This window comes from Melospiza georgiana, chromosome 26, assembly GCF_028018845.1.
Source record: "Melospiza georgiana isolate bMelGeo1 chromosome 26, bMelGeo1.pri, whole genome shotgun sequence".
NCBI lineage: Eukaryota > Metazoa > Chordata > Aves > Passeriformes > Passerellidae > Melospiza > Melospiza georgiana.
This window is the reverse complement of record NC_080455.1, coordinates 5,703,517-5,728,446: the sequence shown is the minus strand read 5'-3', so window position 1 is coordinate 5,728,446 and position 24,930 is coordinate 5,703,517. Positions and strand designations below refer to the sequence as shown.

The following is a 24,930-nucleotide window of genomic DNA, read 5'->3' as shown; positions in this document are numbered from 1 at the left end:
CGTCATCTCCCCAGCCACTCCCAGTGCAAACTGCCAGGACATCCAGAATTGCTGCACACAGACTGCTTGGGAAGGTGTGGTGTTGCGTTTGGGACTGGTTTGCTGAGCCTAAACCTGGCTGGGACAAGAAAGAAAGGGAAAGACAAGGAGGGAAAACAGTGCAGAGGGCACCAGCCAACAGTAAAAAAACATTTCAGTGCAGAGAACAGAGCTGTTCCTCAAAGCAAGATTCACAAATTTAACAGAAAAGCTTGTGAAACTAGACAAAAAAAAAAAAAAAAAAGTAAAGAAAGAGTGCTGAAATCTCAGAGCTCCAAAAAGTAACTTTCATTTATTATATTAAACAATAACATTTCTCTTATTATATTAAACAATATAGCACATGAGATGGGTTAAAATTAAAATACCTTACAATTTGTTATAACATTTGAAAGATAAATATAACCACAATAATGTACATATTTGGAGATATTAGTCAGATTTAGGTCAACACTGCAGTTTGCACTTTGTGTTTCCACCTTTTCAGATCAGGCTGAAGAATGATATATTAAAAGGGACACCAGAAGAGCACTCTGCACTTGCAACAGCAGAAGGAACCACAGTCACTAGGAGCTTTCCTTTGAAATTTAAAGGGAGAGGCAGAAGTTGGAAAAATGAAAATTCCGTTTCATAACAAATTAGCCTTTATTTATAAAACTTTCAAGTAAAAAGAGCAGTATATCAACTGATCAAACAGGTGTGTCAATGAATTACAGTTAACATATTTATTCTAAAAATAAATCTTCTATGATTCCATCATACTCCAAGCAAATTCCTCTCTAAGAAAAGATGGTTGTTGTGAAGTCTACATAGATGCAATATAAAACCAAATACCTAACCAAAAACCTGGCTGTTCCACTAGTATAGGAAGATAATTGAATTAGATCATTAACAGCAGAGATCAATTCACATCAACAGAGTTCCAGCTCTACATGAGGATTAAGCAGAAATGAAATTCCTGAGAGGGAGGAAAAAAATACAGAAGAAAGGAAAAATCAAACTCTTACACAGGGGAAAGCAACAATTCTACTTGGACCAAAACTCCTCGGGCCACGGTTCTACAGAACAAATATTCTTCTCAATGGAGAAACACTAAAGAAGAAATAGTAACCCCAAAAGGATTATAGGAAGAATTCAAGAAAAGTGTGCTATCCTTGAGCATAAGATGACAAAATGATTTCTACAATAGTGCCAACAGATTTCACAGGTGGGAATTAAAAATAAAAAGGCTTGCACAGACACAGCTTGGAACTTCCTACACTTTGAGAGCACAGCACATGGAACAAGATACAGGAAGGACTGATGACCCTCACAGGGCAGAGGTGCCATGAAGAAAAAGTTGCCCATATAAAAAGATTTCTTACAGCATTATTGTGGAAGTTTGACTTTTACGAGCATCTGTTTTTATTGCAGGGTGACTGGGAGGTTTGAAGGTAACTCAGGGAAAGCACTGAAGGCAAATGTGAACACAGAGTTCTGTGAGGGGCAATGTGGTAATTCAGTATCTGTGCCCTATGTACACTGTCTGCATGGGCAGGTTCAATGTGAATAATTGTCTGTCTGTCCTGTTCAACTGCTGTGCAATCCAGGGATTTCCATGAGTCCATCCCGTGGCATATATTCCATATAAAACATGTGTGCCACCATCAAACCCTGCCAAACTCTGATCACTGAAGGGCCAATAATTCATCCAAGTAAAAGAAGACTCACCCCCACTCTTTCCTCTCTGTGCAATGGATATTTGTTCCTCCTGATATAAAAACTTAGGTGGAAATGGAGGAAACACAGACCTGGAATCCAGATGACAAATTATGTGCAAGCAATCTAACTGGAATGAAGCAAGAAAAACTTGTTTTCCACCTTTGCCTGTGACTGTTTGGGGTGTGGGTATGGGAACAGCTCCCCACAAATGATTTTTTTCAAAAGGAAAAGAAAGGGAAGAGGGAAACTATGAGCAAGAATAGAAGAAAACTCCCTGCCTCCACCCAGAGAAGAAAGATGACATGCAAGATCAGCAGCTGAACCTACATTCCAAACAGATACTTTAAAAACTACAAAGAATGTGAAATTACATCCAGTGCAGATAATTACTACTTTCTGCCAAGGTTCTCTTACACCTGGCACAGCTAATGAACACAGTTTTTCATGTCAATGAAAGAAATCTTGATACAAATTGATTAGAAATAATTTCTCCTCTTTTCTTTAACCAGGACTTTGAAACTCTCAGAGCCATGAGCTAATCTGAATTTCTGTAAAGATTCAATTCTGTATCCATCTGTGGTTACAGAATTCATACATCCACACAAGCTTTAATATATAGAATATATATGCATATTCTACATATTCACTGTATATACATATTTTATGTACAGCACAAGGAACTATATACTGGACATAGCATGTGGACATGTATATACACACACTATGATTACATTATACAATATATATATATATATATATATATGTATATACACATAGACACAAATAATATGGATCTCACTGTACACTGTATATGCACTGGGGGTTATTCACATTTTCCATATCTTACATTGTGTGTATTTTCTCTGCCCAAATAGCAACAGGCCTGTTTGTGCTTTAATTTTCACTGGTCTGGAGGAAGAAGAGCAATGTCTTGCAATAAAGTTTTGCTCCAAAGAGCAAGTGCAGGTATTGTACAAACACTGAGTTACAGCATAGGGAAAGAATGTGGAGAATCTTCCTTTTTTAATATGGAAAACTATTAAATACAAAGTGAGAAATCACAGCTAGGTTTTCTTCTACTGCAGTGACAACATTTGGAATCAAGAGTGTTTCAGTAAATGTAAGGTTCCTAAATCTAATACTGTGCATAGACAACATATTGGGTTCTGTCCCTGTTCATTGGTTGATCTGCAGTTACTGTCCAAGCAAATATGAGGAAGAGTCAAAAAGGAAATACAAAAACAAGCCCTAACACTATACAGAATGCTGGATTAATTCACATTTCTGTCTCCCTGCTGGACATCTTGAAAACATCATTTCATTGGCCTAGAAGAATTATAAAGTCAGTGTTTTAGGGCCCTGACAAAGCAGCAGAAAGTCTTGTTATGGTACAGAACTTCAAAAATGCATCAAGCTCTTTAGTCCTCCACCTGTCCCACTGGAGTGGCATCATCCCATCCAGAACTGGTATTGCTTTCTAAATTTTATTGTAGCAGAAGAGACACCACAAAAACTCAAGTCCTAGGAGGATCTTACACATGGGTACAGTCTGTAGAACTGCACCGAGAACCTTGCAGCCAATCTTGCTTTTGAAAATTGCTCTTTCACAGCAAAAGTTTTATCACGTTACCTAAAGACAGACACAGGTTAGCTCTCAGAGATTTCAAGTTCTATACACCAACAGAAGGGAGAATTTTTTGTGTTTTAGTATGTTTGATCAAACATATATTAAGAGAAAAATTATTGCAATGGGAGGGGATCTCAAATCAGGATCTTCAAAATTAGAAATAGCTTCTATTGCATCCCAAAGGGCTCATTAAAGGACAGTATTAAAGACCATTATATGGTTGGTTTTGGTATTAGAAATAAATCTTCCTCTGAGGAGAATAAAAGGTTTACATTATTTGTAGTACCATTAGCACAGGAGACACACAGCAAAGGGGGAGTTGTGACTCCTAAAAGCAACATCCTAAACAGGAATAGATGTGTGTGTCTGCACACCCAGCCATCCACCTACCTCCCCACCAAAGCCTGACACTGCAAATGCCACAAATGTCCTGGCTGCATTTCAGAGCTGAAAGCTCCCAAGATGCTAAAAAAGATCCAGTCTGACCCCTCTGTGTAAGGGAAGCATCCAGGATAAGGCAATCCCAACTGAACAGGGAAAGACTGGTTTCATTCACTGAGCAGGCACCATCATTGTATTATGAAAATAAAAGTAAGGAAGCAAGGACATAAAAAATAGAAATGCATTGAAGATTATGAAGGAATATCACATTTAAAAAAAAAGAAAAAATGTTGTAAGACAAGGGCAACATCAGTAAGAATGTAAAGCTTTTGTATTCCCAGAGAACAAAGGGCAGGAAAGAAGACTGAGGACATTTAAAAATGCTGTGCTAGATCCCTACTCTACCAGACAGAAAATTCCAAGGCAAACACAACTGAAATTTTAGAATTCCTGTAATCAGAAAAGGCATTTCTAGTAAGCAAATTAAATTCACAGACTTATTTTTTCTATGACACGTCAAACACATTCTGTGTTGTGTTTTCCAGGTGGAAGCATTCAGTGCACGTAAAACCTGTTCCTACCTGGTCTGAGTCCTGCAAACTGGATTTTAGAGCCAGCCCAGGCAGTGCTGCCAGAACTGATGCGTGAATGTGTATTTGGCAACTCAAATCTGATTCAACTTGGCTTCATTTCAGCTAAAGCTGCTTGATCTGTAACCCCAAAGAGGTGGAATTAAAGAAGCAGAGGTAGAGACTGTCCCAGAGGGTCACCTGGCTAACAAAACCTACTCTGTGTGCCGGGAGCTGGAGTAAATGAGGGTACAATGAGGAGTAAATGAGGGTACAATGAGGAGTAAATGAGGGTACAGTGAGTGCTCCTCAAACATGGCAACTTTTCCACCACTTCATTTCTTGATGTCACATTAAAGCAGCACCCAAATGTGTGTCACCACCCTGCAATCCTGTTTGCTTACACTAAAGCAAATTTTTCACTTCATAATTTAACTGCTAAATTATTTATCCCATTTCCTGAATTAATTCCCACTTTTAGTTGTATATAATTATTAAAACTCAATGCAAACAAAAGTTTAAATTAGAAGAACTACTAATTTCTAGAGTCTTCAAATTTGTACTGTTTTATAGAGTTCACTGTATCCATCATATATCAATTGTCAGATTCTTTTGCTAAAGACACAACTTCTGGATAAAAATACCAATGAATTTATGCTTTGACATAGATGATGCAGAAGAAGTACTGATTAGCCTACCATGAATTATTAAATAAATGTGACAAGTGAAAGCTAATTCTATAAATATTCTCTTTTTATGACATTTTCTTTTAAATCCATACTGCAGCCTCAAAGACCCAGTGGAATTCAGGTTATATAAAAAAAAAAAACCAGATTGACAAGCTGCAGTTTACTCTATGCAACATTTGTGTTTCAGATAAAGAAACGTTCAGTACCTTAGGATTACACATTAAATTTCTTACAAGCAATAAATTTGATCTAGAACATATAATACAGCTTATACAGTGATTCCTGCAGGTTATGCACTTGGAGAAGCCACACAGTCAGACACAACCAGCCCAGTCCTGTTTAGATCCGAAGGTGACTTAAATCATTCTCACAAATACAAACCAAGGATTTAGTATTTTTATAAAAGCTTTGTTCCAAGGTTTCTCTTGAACAGGGTGGAGGCCAAGACCCTCTTTAAGAGTTTGGCATGTCAGCCTTACTGAGTGCAATGGCCAACTCAAGGTCTTCTTGCTCTTGTCTCCTCAACCGAGCCAGTCTTTCCTGCTCTGCTTTTTCACTCTCTCTCTTCGCCCAGGCCAGCTGCTGTTCCTCATTTCCAAACTAAAAGAACGAAAATGGAAAATGAATTAATAAAGTCGCCAACCAGCTCGAAGAAATTATGCAAAAAAAACACCCACAAAGAATCAGACTTATTGAATATGCAGCTCAACTACATCAGGCTGTCTCAGGGCAGTTCTAGATTGACATAGGAATTCACTCACTGGTGTCCTCAATTCATCCTTTATTTCCTTAATTTCTTCCTCCTTTGATTTATTTCCTTAATTCCTCTCTCCTTTCCTTCTTTAGTTTATTTCCTTAGTTATCTCCTCCTCCCACCTGGAAATTAACCCACATGGGATGCAAGTCCCTGCATCTGTGGCTCAGCTGGCTATGAAAACTAACAAAAAAAACCCTCCAGAAGCACAAAAAAAAGGAAGTTAATGGTTTGGAAGCACAGCAACTACAACCATTTTTAAGAATAAATAGCTGGTAAAGCTAATAGTTATTTATTCTTGTGCAACTGCACAACAGAGTTTTATTGTGGTGGTTCCTGCTAAGGGGAGGGGTTTGAGGAGTGATTTTGGACACTGCTGACATGTGGGAAGTTTCATCACCAAATCAAAAGTTACCCAAAGTGCTTCTGCTGCTGTTCATAAAGAGTTTCACCAGTAAGAAATAATGTGAGAGAATCCAATTTACTCCAGCAGAGAACACTAAGAAAATATCACATTTTATAACACTCAGCTCCTAAAACTGTTTGGGCTCCCCCAAACACAAGTGCAATGCAGCAGGACTTGTCCAAACTGATATTTCCAAGCTGATATTCTAGTATTTACCACTGAAGGATGCAAAAGTTTGCTTGTTTGAACAAAATCTGAATTTTTTTTTTATTAAAATCATAGCAATTTCTAACTCAAACATAATCTGTTCCCAGCTAATTTTAGCATTTGCTGAGGAGGAGGAGGATGGGAACAGCTGCATGCAAATGTTTGCATTAAAGCCACTTCTAAAATCTGTTTTTTGGGTTTTGTTTTGGGGATTTTTTTTTCTCTGTGTGTGTGCAGGAAAACATATTATTTGAGGGGTTTTTGAGGAGAAAAATTCCAGCTGGATGAATACTGCAGAAATTCCTTGTGGCCCAGGACACAGTGACTGCTGCAGCTACACCTGCCTAGACCAACCTGAAATATTGAAAATTTGTGTTAAAATGCAAACTTCAGTGCTAAACCCTGCCTAGCTGCACAAACACTGTGATGGTCCCAACCCAGCCTCCTCCTCCACTCTGCAGTGTATCTGTAATTTCTATTTTTTATATATTTTGAAATAAATCCGCCTATTTGAATTTCTTTTAACCCAAACCCAATTTTCATTTACTCATAATTTAATTATGCATCTGGATGCCCATCATTCTTCATTTTTTTTCTCCCATTATGACTTTACAGATTATTTGATGCAAAAATACCCCACTTTTCTTCATGCAATATCTCTGCTTCCATTGCTATAAAAATTTAGATGAGAATCTTTGCATTTGATGTTACTGAAATACAATAGAAGTGTAACACCTTTTGAGATTTTAATTTTAAAATGGAGAGATCTTTCTACACTCCTCATTTAAATAACGTCAGCTGATAGCTAAGATTAAAAAGCTCATTAAGATTTTAAATAGATTATTTTTTTCAAGGTAAAGACAGATACAAATGGAAGCAGGAATCCTCTGCTTAGTCCAGGAATTGAGGCAGATCCAGCAGCTGGGATGGAAAATGAGTGGTTACTATTTTCAGAAATATAAGACACTTTAGTCAAACTATTTGGGATATTTTTTTAATGTTGAGAAACCAGTTTTACTTCTATGGCTTCCATTCTAGGATAAGGCTTCCAAAGTCTATGAGAGTCCCAATTATAACTTGTTTATTGGACACAAGTTATATTTTTGCAGTTAAAAGTGCTGAGTGGAAAAAGAAAAAGGAAAAAATAGGCAAGTGATTCATTGGAAACAAATCTGGATGTGCCTTATTACAAGTGGTTGGCACAAAGTACAATTTTCAGGAGATAACTCTCACCATTGAGTAGTGAAATAAATACAGAACAGTTCATTAATGCTACAGATTCTTGCACAGATTGTCTGTAAAAAGGTAATTTACAGGTAATTTAATACAATAACAATTTTTTGCATATGTCCAGGTTTCTACAAGTCTATAAATATATGTCACATGTGTAATTACATTAAATCTTTCCTTTTCTTTTTCAGATGTACAATCAGACCCAAGGCATAGATGAAACCAACTGCAGCAAGAATAATCAAATCACAAAAACTCCACTGATTTGTGTGGACTGGGTTTCCAGCTTAGTGCTAAGTGTTCTGCTTCTTGGCAAAAAAGAAAAAAAAAAAAAAAGGTTTTTCTTGTTCTGTAAACTGCAGCTGGAACCCAGAAATACCTGAAATCTGAGCTACGAAAAGAGTGTTTTGTTCCAATGAATCATATTTAATGACAGCAACAAAGTTAAGGATGCAATGAAAATATACATAAACTCTGGGTGCATGGATTTGCCAGTGTGTCAAAAAAGCAGCAGATTTTCCTACTAAAATATAATGAAGCTTCTCCTGTTCTTTCTTGGAACAGTCAAGGATTTCAATTAAAAATCAGGTTGTTTGGTTATTCAGTTCTACATGATTCTGTTCTCAGATCCCATGGATTCAAAGTAGGTGTCAAAAACCTTCTGTAAGAAAAACTGATTTTCATTTCCATTATGAACAAAGTTTCCCAACCATGAGGCAAAGAGAAGCTCAATATTCTCAATCATTTCAAGGTAACTGGCACATTTAAAATACTGTACAGAAGGATTAGGAATTGTCAAGTGTAGCAGCATAATTGTGTCATAGAAAAGGGAAAAAAAAACACATGAACTGAGGAGAAAGGGGATCAAATCTGTATTTTCAGTCAAATTCAGTCAAAATTTCTTTTCTTTTTCCTAAAGGAGGAGAAATTAATTCAGAAAACTGATTTTAAATTTATTTCATTTGATGAAATGCCATTTAACAGGAATTATTAAGTGGCTACTGCTCATTATCTCATTTTTCCTACTTGTTCCTTATCTTGTAAAGTTAATCTGAGCTGAGAACGTGATGGCACAGCAAATTTGACCCTGGAGCACCCACTAGGATTGGGATCAGAGATTTTGGTTAATCATTTGATACAATCACTCAGAGGAAACCACGTTTTAAGAAATAGAGTCTGGAAAGTAAGATGATAACTGGGTAAGAGTCATTCCATTCCATCATTTGTCTTTGATTGCAGGAAGAAATTAGATGTTGTTGAAGAAACTTCAGATAAAGCAGGTTTTGTGTCTTATTTTTATTAAGAATGTCACCAGTTTGTATACAATCAGAATTTAACTGTGCAAATCCAACTAGCTGTGGTCAAACATACAACAAATCTTGAACTTGGACGTTTCAAAAGTGATAAAATAAAGCCCTGAGGCCAACTAAAGTCTGCACAGATGACCTCAGCTAACAATATCAAATAGGAAAAGTGATACACATTTAATATTAAATAATAACTAGGAAAAAAAAAAAAAACTCAAAACATTAAAAAGAAACAACCTGAAAGGTTCAGCTTAAATATCTCCCCTTGCTGGACACTGCCCTGTGTCCAACAGAGTTAAGGAACAGAGTAAGTTCAATTTTACTGCGTGGCAACATGAGAAAACAAAAACATGTGGAAGGAGGAAGAAGCCTGAGGCTGTGGATGGAACAGATTCTATCCACTTTTGGAAGCAATAGGAACCACACCAGCACTGCATTCACAATGGTTCCCAATTCCAGCACTAAAACCAAAGGCAGGCTTTGGAAACCCCGGTATTTTTAATTGAATGGGGACCTGGCTTGGTTTTCAAACCTTCTGGGACTGTCTTCTGGAGTGCAGTGTGGACCTTTCTACCTTGGTTCTACAAAACCATTTTGTTTTCTCTGTCTTTTCTACAACATCAGTAACAGGAACAAAATTCAACAGCTAAATTTTCAATTTCTGTCTCAATTTCTGTGTCTCTCTATTGACCACATTCCATCATATACAGCAAATGTCAGAATTTTCTCCACAAACAGTTACAAGTACTTATCAGAAACTTTCTCTTCAAGGATTTGCTTCTCGGGATATGGTGAAATTGCTAGAGAAATGTTCAATATCAATTGCTTTTGAGTCTTTACATCATTGGCTCCCAAAAAATCCATTTACAAAATAGCCTCCATGCAACAAAAACAATACACAGATTCTGCTACAAAGAATTTGAGAGTAAAGGCACACTGTACTAAAATAATTTAAATGCAAGTAAACCCTTGAAAATTTAGTAGGAAAACTTCTTTTTTATTGAAATAACGCCTTTTTATTACAGAAATATTAATACAAAAACAATGAGGACAGCATGAAGGTACTGAGAGACAGAAGCCAGGGAACAGTAGGTTTGCAGGTAAGACAAAAACCCAACAGAGATTGCTGCAAGCAGAGCAGAAAGTGGTTTGCTCAGAGACAAGGAACTTAACTTACAGAGCTGAAGTCTGCAAACCCCAAGGAAGAGTCTTTAGAAGTTTTACTTGAAGAGGAGGGAGCAAATGGATCTTTTCCACTAAATGGGTCCCCAAACCCCTTTTTACTTTGAAACAGGTCACTGCTGTCAGCCCCAAATGGCTGGAATGGATCATGGGGCTTGGGAAAATCTGCAGACCCAAGGTGGCTTACAGGAGTACTTTTACCTGGAAAGTTTAGGAAAACAAAAAAACAGAAAAAAAAAAAAAAAGGAGAAAAAGAGAAGTTACTTACCATGGACAATGCAAAGCCCTGAAATAGGAAAATGTACTGATACACTTAAGCATCATCCATCCTTCCTGGGTGGGTGAAAATTTAACCCAATTTAATGGTATTCATTTCTCAGTGCAAATCATCTAAAAGAGTTGTTTTATTTAAGTGGATTTATCTATTTATACATACCAAAATATTAATACCATCAAGATTTTAAATGATGAAACCCATCATAAAGACATTTGGTCAGAAAAAAATTGGCAAGTATGACTTTGATTTTCCAGGATTAGAGATATTTTAAATTTAAGCTTGATATTATATAGGAGATAAAATTAAAAACCATGTATCTCTAAAGATAAGTAAGGTTAAATAGGATTAAAGAGTAACTTAGCTGTCACTTTACAGAATGCCTGCATTCTGCTTTTTTTCCTGGAATTGGTTCATCCTTCTACCACCATGTACACAAAGGAGGCAAATTCACCTCTCTCTGGGGTGTTTGCTCCACAACCCACCTTTTGTAGGTGACTGTTCTTATATTCCACCCCAACAACAAATGACATCACAGGAATTATTGTGTTTGCTCATAAATATTATGTGTATACTTAATTTGTTGCAATACTTACAACTTTCTGCATAAAAACCTGAATTTCATACATTATTTGTAGCAATAGAGCTGCTTTGAAATATCCAATTATTTGAACTATAATTCAATAGGAATCTTATCATCCATTCCCATTATGAGATACATACTAGGAAAGCACAGAGAAATGGAATCAAACCCCAAATTTCAGAGTGTTCTTGGCACATCTAAGTCATAGCCTGGGAGCTTTTCAGAAAGTACTTTGGTACGTGCTCATGAACTTCAGAATATACGCTCAGGTGTGTGGAAACACTTTTATCAAAGGGAAATAAAGATCAGCAAACTTGCACTGAATAAATGATCTATCCAGTAACTTCCAGTAAATCCCAGCTCAGTCTCTCCTGCCCCAGGGCCAGCCAAAAGCCAAAAGCCAAAATCCATCCTCCCTTGTACTCAGCTGGCCTCAATTCTCCAAAGTCAGAGGCAGAGAGCTGAGGGAACTGGGAATCCAGGGAGCTGAGGAAATCAGATTTACATGGAACTGAGAGAATTTGGTATCACAAGAACTGAGAGAATCAGGTTTACAAGGAGCTGAGGGAATTGGGTATCCAGGGAACTGAGGGAATCAGGTTTACATGGAACTGAAGGAACTGGGTATCCAGGGAACTGAGGGAATCAGGTTTATATGGAACTGAGGGAATCAGGTTTATATGGAACTGAGGGAATCGTGTTTACACAAAGCTGAGGGATTGGGTATCCCAGGAACTGAGGGAATCAGGTTTACACGGAGCTGAGGAAATCAGGTTTACATGGAGCAGAGGGAATCACACAGACTCTCATTAGTGCCAACATCACACTCAGGTGCAATATCTGCACCACTGGCAGGCACTGAGCTGCATGCAAAGTGGGAAGCAAGCAAGTCCCCAGCTGAACAAGCAGACAGAGAGAAACATGGAAAACAAGGCACGTGCAGTAGGAGATAGAACTGGGTTTGTTTAGTCCTGACAGTGATTGAGGGAAACTTGATCGTAGTCCTGCAAGTCTTCCATCAGGAAAAAGGTGAATGGATTTAGACTAGACCAAAAGAAATTCACATCAGAAAATCCACAACATTTTAAAAACTTAAGGATACTCCAGACTACTCAGGGAACTTATAACATTCATAGAACACCCTGAGTTGGAAGAGACCCTCAGGGATCATCCAGTCCAACCCCTGGCCCGGCACAACCACCACAACAATCCCACCCTGTGTCTGAGAGTGTTGTCCAAATGCTCCTTGAGCCCTGGCAGCCTTGGGGCCATGCCCATTGCTCTGGGAGACATTCTATCAACACATCCACGAGGTTTGAGAAAGTTTCTAGAAATAACACTGGTTCAGCTGCCTTGAAGCTGGAAGATAAAGGAGATCTGTTAAAGCTCTATTTTTCAAGGTTCAGCACATGGATAACATCTGACACATGGATCTGCAGATCCCCATGGATCCGTGTGGCTCATAAAGAGAGGCAGATCAGGGCAGTGCTTTGTCCTTCATGGAAGGAAGTGACAGTCTGTACATGAAATTGTTCTCCTCACAAGCACAGACCCTCCCTCACCCCACCTGCCCTTCCACAGGGCACCTTTTTGCTGTCTGGAATGGCGTGTTTCACTTCCATCCTGCCCATCCTGGTGGCCTCCAGGTCTCACCACTGCCACTGCCACCCCATGCCAGGGGACGTGCAAGCCTGGCAAGGGATGAGCAGCTCAGCATTTTGTATGTAATGCTCCACAGAAAAGAGCAACTTATTTTAACTTGTTTTGAATTTGAGTCATAGAATTCCAGAATGGTTTGGGTTGGAAGGTTCCTTAAAGTTCATCCAGTTTTAACCCCCTGCCATGGGCAGGGACATCTACTAGATTGGGCTGCTCCAAGCTCCATCCAAACTGCCCTTGGAGAACTACAAAGAGAATTAAAGTATCTGCATTTCCAACTTTTGGTCAAGGCAAAACAAGAGCCCTCTAGGTTATTTCCCCATCCTCTATTGCCATTTACCAGCAATGAAATTCCCCCTCATACCTCACCCTGTATTGCCCAAAATCAGTTTGGATTGATGGAGGTAAAACTGACCCATTTTGAGCTGCTTTTTGTCTTAGGTTAAATCTTCTGCTAGCGAAACCACTTTGTGGAATTGGTGACTGTTAACACAAATGCTGGGTTTGCAACGTATTTGTTCAGCTAGACTGGTTTTTCTGGGTGGCCTGTTTAAGGCTTTTGCACAAAGCTCTGGGTGGTTTTGAACCTGCACAGAGCATCAGGGTTTCTTGTGCTTCATCTTCACAAAAGATCACAAAGAATTACTTTGTTGTAGAGGAAATGTCACCATATAATGAGAGTTACTGCTAATGATATTGAAAGCTTTCATTTTACACACTGAGTGCCATTTTCTTCAGATTTTTAGATGTTAAAGAATAGAATAGGGTGGTAATTTTTCTATTAAAAAAAAAAAAAAAGTGAGAGGGAAACCCTTATGCAATCAGGCTTATTTTTGCAGAGCAATTTTAAGGGCAGCACCTACTCTGAATACATCAACCCCAAGGTTGATGATCCATGATGACCATCAAGTCCAACTCCAAGCCCAAATCTCTCTTTTAGTGCCTTTTCTATGTTGTTCACAGCCCACATTATCCTGCCACACTCTGCAAACATGGTTTTGAAGCCTGGCAGAAGTTTGGTTCAGTTAGATGTTCAAATTTACTCATTTATTAGCCACAAATTAGTAAGACCAACACCAGCATTATCTTTCTGATGTCTTTGCTGACTTACAAATATAAGTGGCCCATCTTAACTACACCAAGATTTTTGCAGTCCCATGTTTAGTGTGTCAAGAATGTGGGTATGGGCTTTCCACAACATAAAGCAAAAGTACCCAAACCACAGTTTGAGTTACCACCTCTACTGATGGGCATTGGTAAAATTGCAATACTGCAAAATATAGTCATAACCTAGATTGCATTAATCTTCCATTTACTGGAAAATGTTGCATTTGTACACGACTCTGCTCATCGTTCTGAGGTATGGCAGGCAAACAGTTGTAACCCTTATTTGATTTTTCTGCTAATAGTTTCAGGGGAAAAGAAGTTCAGAAAAAAGCAAAACAGGTCCTATTCTGAAACCACAGCAGTTTCAGCAGTTACCCAAGTGGTGCACCCAAACCACACCGAGGACTCACTTCAGCAAAAAGAGATGATGAACAAAATGGTTTACCACAGCAAGTGCTGTTACTTAGAGTGAACTCCACCCATACAAAGGGCTTATCTAATTTCATACCCCACAGCAAACTTGAGTTTGGAGGGCTGAGATCTATATTTCAAAGCAAATATAACCTCACTGGTAAGATACAAACACAAAATTTGTCTTGTTGAATTACAAGGTATTGACAATGAAGTGAAATATTTAGAACTGTCTCAATATTCTATGTTTCAATGCTGGGCCCGACTTTCTGCTTAGAAGAGGATCTTGCTAAATGGTGAGAAGCAGCATTTTTCCTGGCTTTGAAGCCTAGATGGATCAAGCTCATGAGCAAACAGGAGAGAGTGGAAATGACACAACTTTATACTTTCACTAAATAAGGGCTCATTTCCAGGATACTTTCTAAACTGAAAAATGGCCTTTAAGGAGTCAGAGTTGAGTTGCAGAGGATAAGGAGTGATAAGGTAAGTCCATACCTGTGATTATACCTGAGCATATAATCCCAGGACTTCCACCTCTCCTGTTTTTTCACATGGCAGAAGAAGCCTCAGGTGCCTCCCGGCACATCTTTCTCTTGGCAGTTTACCAAATCTACATCTCATTCCCAACTTACTCAGCATGATTTCCACCATCCTGTTAAGATTATCCAGCTCCTCCAGAGATGCACAGTAAAATCTTCAGAAACTGAACTCACAGAAAAAAATGTTTGCTAGTTTCAAACTTTGCCTGAAGGTTAATTACATTAAACTAAATTTTCTACAGAATACTTGGAGGTCTTTGTCTTCAACAGGGGCTACTGCAAACTCAACTATTTGATGATGTTCTTTGCAAAAAACCACAACATGTTTTTTGTAACAGAAGGGAGAGGTTTTCCCTTGCAAAACCCCCTCAGAACTGTTTTTGCTTGATATTTGCAAAGTCTGCACCTTGAGTTCACTGAAAACTTCTGCTTAAGGGAAACATTCTGGCAATCTACAAACTTCTTGAAAGGTGAGAAATCGTTACAATGCTCAGCCCAACAACCTGCTCTGAAACAGCTTCTGGACAACCTCTTTCAACCATCAGTACTGAAATATCTTTACTCTGAGAGGCCAGCATAAACAAGAGAATCAAAGCGTGAATGGAATTTTTAGCTTGTGGCCAGGCAGGTGCTCCACCCATGAGTCATTTATCCTACACAACAAGGGATGCCTGTGCTCTCTAATGTAACTGTCAGGTCTTCTAGAAGTCATGAAAAACAAAAAAACTTTTCCTGTCAGTCACAACTTTGAGGCTGATTTTCTCACTCTTAGCTACAGGTGAGGGGGAAAAAATAAAGGTAAACAGGCACCAGGGTACTTGTGAATAACTCTGGGTGCTGAAAAAGTTCTAAGGAAACAGGTGTATAGCATCATGCACAAATAAACATCCCAGCACTCCTGTCATCTCATGAGTAAAGAACAGAACTCTATACACTGCTCTAGATCAAATGACTGATACCCACAACTTCAATAAATCCACATAATTTAGAGTTAAATCTAAATTAAATCAAGGGAATTATATTACATGATTATTTTTTTCTGATTAACACAATCCTTGCTCTTGTTCCTAACTCCTAATTACATCCATTATACCTAACATGGCTTCTTGCTTTTAAAATTTATCTAAGTACATAGAGCAAATATCTACATGGGAACATTCAGACTTTGGCCTGCATTTACAAGGAAAACACTGAACCAATTGTAAAGTCTGAATTTTTATCTAGTTGATACACTGAAGACACATCTTAGGCAAACAAACTACTAAAACCCATTTATATGTCCAACTCAAAAAGTAGCAAAGATCTAAGCCTTCTTTACCTCACTCAAAGTGTCAACACAAGGTCAATGTGCACTGCCAGTGCTCTTGGGCTGCCTTAAAGATGAGAAATAAGTCTAAAATTGCAAAAAACAGTCAAACCATAAAATGCCTTTAATTTAGAGAAGTGACACATAGAAAAAAGAGCTATATTTATCGTTGGCATGAAGGAGGAGGAAGCATCAAACACAAAGGAAGGGAGCAGCAGAAGCTGCACAAACACTGAGCTGGGTCAGCAGCTGCTTACACACAGAAGGAGCAAGAGGCCTCTGAAATGGTCCCAGGGGTACAAAACACACCCCCAAAAAACCTAAAACTTTCATTTGAACAATGCTGGTCCAGGGAAACCTAGAACGTGTCTGTATATATGTGATTATCTGGGTATCTAATCACTGAAGCTTTGAGGTCAAAGTGCCATCAGAACAGTTCTTTTAGATCCCTCCACAACCGTGTGCACTTGAGCGGGCAAATCCATCTGCAATTTCCCTTGCAAGCTCCCTGCACCACAGGAACGGAATTAAAGATGTTCTGTTGGTAATTTTTCTTGCACTTCTAACTTCTCTGAGGCTGACAACAACCTTCTGCACCCACGCTTCAAAGGACAGGCAAGGGATGGCCACCCCAAATCAGGGAATTAGTGTTTCTGTAGGTGATGGATTACAACATTCAGCACAGCTGTAAGTTTGCAGATTGGTTCAATAAACACAACATTAACATCCTGAAGACCTGTTAAGATCTTAAACCCCTGACCCCTTTTCATTTTTTTAAGCTACCTAACATGTTCAGATATCATTCATCAGCCAACTGGCAAGATGAAAAGCCAGGAGTTTATCAGTCAGATTTTGCTTGAATCAGCCTTTTCTGTCTTTTTTTGGTAGGACAGCAAAATGCATCTAGCAGTCTTGTAATAAGGGATTTAGTGGAATACTGAACCCTAGCACCTTGATTGATTAAATTTATGATCAGCAACATCACTACTATTATTTTGTAATAATTTCTAGTCACTCAAACACTCTGCAAACCTTTGTGTTTGCACCAAGGTTTGGAGCTCCACAGAACCAGGTCTCTCTGAGGGATCAGTCATGTTTCCTAACCCAAGGTAAGCTACTGTCCCCTGTATTTTTTCAGTATTTTAACATTTCAAAACCGTAACAAGTAATAAAAACACTGTGAGAACAAAACTGAAGCCCTTAACTCAAAAAGGTCGATACAGAGGTGTTAACCACTAACCTCTGAAAAGCCAATATTCAGTTACCATCATAGACCAGAGCTACAAAAAATAAATAGATCACTAAACAAAAGCTGAAGGTTTTTGACAAACTCCCCATGTGCAGCGTGGAACAGTAATTTACCAATGGAATTTATTTTAACACCTGTATTTCAAACAGCAGCTCAGGAACTCCACTAATTTATTTCTTATATAGGATGAATTCAATATGTTATTCCTTTAAATTTACTCAGAGTGGCTGTGGACTCCTCATCCCTGGAATTGGAACAACCTGGTCTAGTGGAAGGTGTTCCTGCCCAAGGCAGGGGGGTTAGAGCTGGATGATCTTTAATGTCCCTTTAATGATCTGAGATTCCATACATTTCAAGTTACACTGTATTTTTCTGCTATTTACATATTGAAACCCAAAGAAAAACTCAATTTTTAAAGTTCATTAGCATTTTAAAAGTTCACTATTAATATAATATCCACTGCCTCTATTATTCACTAACATACTATAACAATATAAATGATAACATTTACACAAGCTAAAATATATTTTAATAATAAAAATTCTTAAAATAATTGTGTTTATTAAATAATCATTGTAAGAAAGCAGCACACTGAAATCGAAAAGTGTATTTTCTTCCTGTGTTTTTAGGACTTTTATTCTTTCATAGTTAAAAAGGTGAAAACCACTATAAGCAAGCAATAAAAATTGAGGAAAGGCTGAAGGTTTCACACTGCTCTGTGGTGAAGGTTCTTCCACTAATATCACAGGACCCCAGAATGGTTTGAATGGGAAGGATCTTAAAGGCAAGCATGGTGCAAGTGATGGAAACATTGAGGGTGCCAGTTTGGAGGTTTCTGGGTGACTTTTGCATGAGAAGCCATTCTGAACCTACTGCCAGCTCTAGGGTTTTCCATGCATCCTGAAATTTGGGTACCTCATCCATCACTCCTGGAATCAGGATGAAGGCAGAATCACATTCATCCAAACTTCTTGATGGCAAAAAATGTTATCTGTGAGCTTCTCCAGCAACCATGTGCACCTGGACCATCATTAGTTGAGCAGGGCCAGTGACGCTTGTTTGGAGGATGCCAACTAGCATTGGTGACACCGACTGTGTCCTGTCATTTCAGTTCCATGCAGGAATACAGAGTGGTGGGTATGGAGCATGGCTCACTGAATGCACCAGCAGCCTTAAAGGCACTAAATTATCTCTCTGGCACTTGGGTGTGTGCTGCCTCTCCCTACAGGGATACTCAGTGCTAAAACCCAAGACAATGCAAGGTATCATTGGGATCTGATTGTATCCTACAACTTGGTGTGCCTTGTCCCCTTGGAAGCCAGGTCACACACACTCCTGTTGTGGTGTTAACCTGATGGGGAAGGAACTCTCCTGTCTGAAAGGGCACACAAAAGGCAGATTTAGCACCACACAGCTCAGTGCCCGTGTCCTCTCCTCACAGCCTTAATGCACAGCATCACTAAGGCAGGGCACGACCTGCTGTAACAGCAGGGGCCAAGCATTGCTCATCCTCCCTGGATAGAGCAGCTTCCTTCAGGAGCTCCAGGGCCTGACAAGGAGTCCAGAGCATAGAGAGTAATGTGTCAGATGCTTGTCAGTAGTGGTTAATCTCACTGGTTAACAGCGCTTCAATAACCGCAATGTGGAATGCATGGGGCTGCGCTGAAAGGAAGTGGTAAGGGTGGGGCATAAGCACTAGGTCCCACGATCAAAGCATTTACTTATAACCCAATCACTGACACCCACACAGCAACTTCCTGTACTTAAAAAAAAAAAAAAAATTAAAAAGAAAAAAAAAAAATCTGTTTCTCTCTTTCTGTAATCAACAACTTTTACCTAGAAACTAGTTAGCGGCGAACTCTTGACTGATTTCAATCTGCAGCTCACAGCAGAAAACATAATTTTTAATCTGTGAGAACCTACCAGAGCCATTTTAACTGACAGGTTTCAGTCTACCAGTTCTTTCATATTTTTTTATCCTTAATTACACCGAAGTCCCATAAAGCTTGAGAAGGTGCATAAGAAATATAAAGCAACCAGAAGTTCGGTAGTGCTGAACACCACAGGCAGTGTTCAGCCAGCAAGTAAAATGTCCTTATAAATCTATAAAATTCAGCAATGTTTTTAAGGGCGTTTGAGAAAATAATGTGCAGTGGAATGCAGATCCTTGTCACAGGGCACCTTTATTTAAGAATGCTGATACTTTACTATTATTTGCTTTCTGTTTATCACAGCTCGTTACACAAAGCACTGGCATTTCTTCGGTGCTTTTTCAGCATTACTCAAGGTATAACATCAATAAATTTCCAAAATGTTCCACTCTTCTCCAAAGAAACCTGCAAATTCTCCAGTAACACCTGGTGAACATCAAATTACTCCAGCCAAGTCCTAGGGGAGCCCTAGGAAACCTAATGCCCATTAGGACCTTCATGGAGATTAATACCTTACTGAAGAACATGCACACATTCTCTTGGGAATTTTCATTGGAAGAGTCTTGAGAACTTTTTCTTGGCTGATCTTCCACAACCTAAAGAGAATCTTAAACCATGTATGGGACAGAGATAGTGATGTTCCAACTCTTTTCATGAAACAGTAATTTGGAGCTTTGAGGTACACTAGTTCCTAGGTTTGCTCCTTCTGGAACACCTTCCCCTTGCTATTCTCTATTGGGATTAACTGAATTATTAACCTTCCTCCAATTCTCTTTAAAGATTCTCCAAACAGTTATACTGAATAAATACTCAATGAGAGTATTTTACCATAAAACCAAATATGAGATATCTCTTGGCCCAAGCAAGGATCAGATAAGGACTCTGAAACATCTAAAAGATCTTGACAGGCAGGTCAACAATAGAGCAAGAAAAAAAGAAAATTATTTATGATGAACAAAGCTAGCATGAAGCAGAGATTCTACCCAAGATATAAACCTAATTAAATAATCTTGTGATTGTCATCTCCTCTCTTAATCTCATTATTCAAGAAGGGAAAGATATGGATCTCAGGGTGCCTAATCCATGCCACACAATAAGGGTTTTCCCTCTCACAGAGAGCTGTGAACTGAACTACCTGCTAATATACTCAGATCACAGCTGCTCCTCAATGTTCCAGCTGTGCAAAAAACCAAAGAAACCAACCCATTTTCACTTGACAAGCAGAACAGGTCAGGATGTGTAGGACCAGACCTGATGACCCACTGCAATCCTGTTACTGACACCCCCTGCAGCAGCAGAGAAGTTTCTCTACACGCTGTGTGAGGACTGTATCCAGAACCTGGATATGAGAGCAGCTCCCCTGAACCACAAACTCCTTTTAGAGGTTTCCAGGTACATCTGAGGCCTTTTGCTCTGACTATCACTACATGGTAAACACAGGTTGTGTCCAAAAGGCTCCGTTTCAGGACCTGTGCTCGACAACTTCCTCATGAAGGACCTGGATGTGGGACTGGAAGGCAGACTTAAGTAAGTTTGGTGATGACACGTAGTTGGGAGGAGCTGCTGACTCCCTTAAAGGCAGAGATGTGCTGCACAGAGATCTTGACAAAGGAAAGGGCAGGGCAATCCTCAATGTAACATGTCAAGTGCCAGATCCTGCCCCTGTGCCAGGGCAGCCCTGGATGTAGGGACAGACTGGGGAATGAGAGGCTGTGGACCAGCCATGTGCAAAGGGACCAGGGAGTCCTTGGTTGGTGGCAAGTTGGATCTGAGTCACCCATGTGCCCCAGCTGCCCAAAGTGTCACCATGGAGGGCACCAGGCCTGGCATCACCAGCTCAACAAGAGGTGGGATTCTCCTGCTCTGCCCTGGGGCAGCCTCACCTCCAGTGCTGGGGGCACTTTGGGCACCACGAGATCAGAAGGACCCAAAGCTGTTGGAGAGTGCCCAGAGGAGGGACACAGGGCTGGGGAAGGGCTGAGGAGCAGCTGAGGGCACTTGGCTCGTTCAGCTGCAGCCCAGGAGACTGAGGGGAGGCTCCTCGGGGGCTGCAGCTCCTCCCCAGGGCAGGCACAGGGGCAGGGGCTGAGCTCTGCTCTGGCACAGGGACAGGAGCCCAGCAAGGGCTGCAGCTGTGCCAGGCCTTGGCATGGAGCTCAGGGCAAGGTGCTGGGCACTGCCCAGGCTCCCCAGGGCAGGGGTCACAGCCTAAAGGCTGGCAGAGCTCAAGAAGTGCTTGGACAATGTTTTCAGCCTTTCAGAGGGTGAGATTGTTGGGGTATCCTGTGCAGGGCCAGCACTTTGGCTCCATGATCCTTATGGGTCCCTTCCAACTCAGGACATGCCATTTTAAGTGTTTTCCTGATCCTGTGCTCAGCTGCAAGGGTTTGCTCTTTGTTTTGATGAAGGAATGAGACTTGATGTCAAACTCCTCATTCATGTGGACAAAAAATGAGACCCATGGGCAAAGTGAGAACTGTGACACACTTTGGGCCACGACACGATATCCCATCCTCAATGGGATATCACACAGTGTTTGCATGTCACATGCAAAAGCTTCACAGAAAGAAAAGCACCAAATCAGGGCTAATCAGGAACAATCACTGGTGGATCCTGCTTAGTTTCCACTATCAAAAGCCTGGGAAATCAGACAGCTTCCAATGCTCTGCAAAAGTATTTATATTTTCTACTTGAGTGCAGAGGTTTGAGGACAAGTAAAGTTTCCTTTCAGAGCTTTTTGCACCTGCCTACCAAAATGCAACCAAACCACAAAAGTGTTTTTCAATATTAACCCCCCCCAACAGAAAGAACAGTTTTACTAAAAAGAGTACAAGCATGGAACAGAAAGGCAAATTACAGATTTGTCTGATAATAATTAGTGTTTATTCATCCTTCAGCAAGATCTTTATCACTTACTTGTTTTTTAATTAAAGAGACCAATAAGAAAGGTAAGAAACAACGGAAGCTTCGTGCCTGTTGTTTGTTTGCTGAGGCACTCTAACACACATTTGATGCCCGTATCTCTTGCTACAATCACACTATATTACCATATAATTTCTCATGCTTTAAGTAACCACTGAAGATTGCCTTAGTTGTGGAAGGAAGGGAGGAGTAGAACTGCATAAACACACGAGGCTCATTTGCTTTAAAAAAAAAACCTGTTGTTTCCTCCTTAGCCTATTTTATCATAACATTTTTGGTAGAGCGTGGAACCTCACAAATACTGTATCTCCCTAGAAGGGGGGAAGAGACACACTTAAACCATTTTTAACCAACTGATTAAAGGCTGAGTGCACATGTCTAAATAAAAAACATATTAATACAGCTGAATATTCCCCAAATTCCTCAGTATGCACAAAAGAGGGAATGAGGACACAGACACCCAAAAATCCTCATGTAGGTGAGTCAGTACTCACCTTTCCTGCTACTATTTCACTGCATTTGCTAAGAGTAACCATGTTTCTAACCAGAAATACAAAGAAACTACATATAAGAGATTACATGGGTATATCTAATGTTTATTGGAATCATCCAACTTTATATAGGCCCTGTTAACTCTAAGATATTTTGTGTAGATATTTTTTTGAAAGATGGCCATTTGCATTCTTTCCTTGAAAACATCATTCACAATGTGAAACAAGATTCCCTTCAGCATTTCTATTTCTCCTTTTGTTCATGTCTGTCCTAGTGATGGATATTTGTCAACATGACATATTATGTGGGGTTTTTTAAACTACTGAAAACTCATTAGTAGAGTAGTAGAAAATACACAAAGCAAGCATAGAACAAACTGCTTCAAAGGCTTTTTCACAATCCTAGAGCATTTCCTGACAACTTTACATGCATACTCACCTATAAAATCCTCTCATTTGCTGCTTTCAGGGTTTTTGGGTGCACCATAATCTCTTAAGCAATAAAATCACAGCAACAGGAACAAACTAATACTGCTGCAATGGTCTGCTTGTAAGTCTATGTGTGAAATTGTATCTTTCATGTCTTGGATCAATTTATGGGATAGGTAATGACATTAAGGTAATAGGCAAGCACTTTTCAATTATCCAAGGAATTTGTTCTAGAATAACTGGTTTGCAAAACCAGCCAGATCAACAATACCTGTCACAAACAGGCTGCCTGCTCTGCTCCAAAATGCACCAGCAGAAAGGCAGAGAACCCACACACTGCAAGAGACATTAATGATGGATCTGTTCTTTTTGTTCTATGCTTCCTAATACTGTCTGTGGATATATAAATACAAGATGATCAATGTGTTTAGTGAAAAATTCTGTGACTATCCATAAGCAGCATCTAGCTTCTAGTTTTTTTTTTTGAGCCAACTGAAAGTTCCCTCTTGATATCAACTGAACTCAACCATTGTTGTTAAAAGGAGACTTGAAACTACATGGCTTCAGTTCTTTAAACAGTTTCAGTGGTAGCTGAATATCTTGAAAACAACTGCAGGGAGAACAGAAATTGAAGCTCCACTGAGAGAGATCTTATTTTCAATTCATGAGATTTCTATATCTCCCAGATTTCCATAAATAATGGACTTGAAGCAGAACAAAGCCATATATATTCAGAAAGTGTTTTCTGTTTAATTCACACAGTAATGTGCAAATGCAAGAATGATCCTACCTGGACAGACAGATCAGGACAGGTCTGTGTACCCTGATCTTGTGGCAGATGCCTCAGGAAGAACATCAAAACCAGATAAAGATGCAGCCATAGCCATACTGCCTTGCTACTCAGCTGCAAAGGAGCTGGAGCCAGCATTTTGGCTTTTGGGACACCCTGTTGTCTCTGTTTCTTCTGAGAATTATCTAAAGGTTTTTTTATGACTATTTAAACTTTTTGCATTCACTATATTCTCTGGCAAACATAGAAATAAATCCTGAATTTATATTACCATGTAAAACCAAACCTCTCTATTTTAAAGATGCCATTTCCTAATCTTATATGTTGCCTACTTAGAAAATATACTTTTTCCCCTGCTTTTTCCTGCACATGTGATTTTATAGATCTGTAATAGCACTCTCATCATCTGTTTTCCACTTTGAAGAGTTTCAGGCTGGTTTACTGATAATTTTGTCAATTTACCAATAACTTCACATCTTCCTCCATGGAAATATAAGACAGACAGTAGACTGTCAACTTGCTCTTATATCCAGCAATATACTGCAAATTGAAAGAAGCTTTTAAAAGAAGAAAACCTCCTTACCACTGGGTGGCTTGGGTCGTGGAGGGATATTTTTCTTGGGTGGTAATGCTGGTGTGTCTGATTTGCTTTTGAAAGGGTCATCTGTGAATCCTGCCCCTCCGAAAGAGGAGGCAAAGGGGTCTGAAGGTACTGACTACATGAGAAAAAAAGAAAAGAAAAGTGATGTAAGCACACTGGAGAATACCTGTGGTTTTATGAAGCTACAGGTTAAGTCAAGTAAAAGCATTAACTTCAAAACCTGCACAGAATTTTAAGTGGTGTAGGAGGGTAATGCCCAAGACAGAGGTGCTAAGATTACATAAACATTCAAAGACGTTATGTTTTTAATCATTTAAGTACTTCTAGAACTTCTAGTCCTAGCAAAAAAGCTGATGAGGAAATAAAAGGAAGTAAAACTTTACTTTTTACTATTTGGCAATGAACAGTAATACCACAGCCTGACCTTCACTCTAATAAACAGAACCATGACAGAACCTGGAAAAACAGTGCAGAAGGGATAACTTTATTCCAAACTTTTATGAACTTACACATAGGTATTTGACTTTTTAATCAAAACTTCAGGGA

General features: G+C 39.3%; 1 protein-coding gene across 4 annotated transcripts in view; it reads right to left on the bottom strand.

Moving 5' to 3' along the window:
- Positions 1-339: 339 nt before the first annotated feature.
- Positions 340-24,930, bottom strand: part of EPS15L1 (epidermal growth factor receptor pathway substrate 15 like 1) — a 45,314-nt gene continuing 20,723 nt past the window's right edge. For 3 of the 4 annotated variants that reach the window (XM_058041037.1, XM_058041038.1, XM_058041039.1), the window contains 3 exons: positions 24,367-24,499; positions 10,088-10,293; positions 340-5,606 (listed from right to left, as the gene is read on the bottom strand). In XM_058041037.1, coding sequence (XP_057897020.1) covers positions 5,460-5,606; positions 10,088-10,293; positions 24,367-24,499 — 486 coding nt within the window. In that variant the 3' untranslated portion in view covers positions 340-5,459. Of the gene's footprint in view, positions 5,607-10,078; positions 10,294-24,366; positions 24,500-24,930 lie in introns of those variants that run through there. The other variant, XM_058041040.1, reaches the window with a different exon arrangement.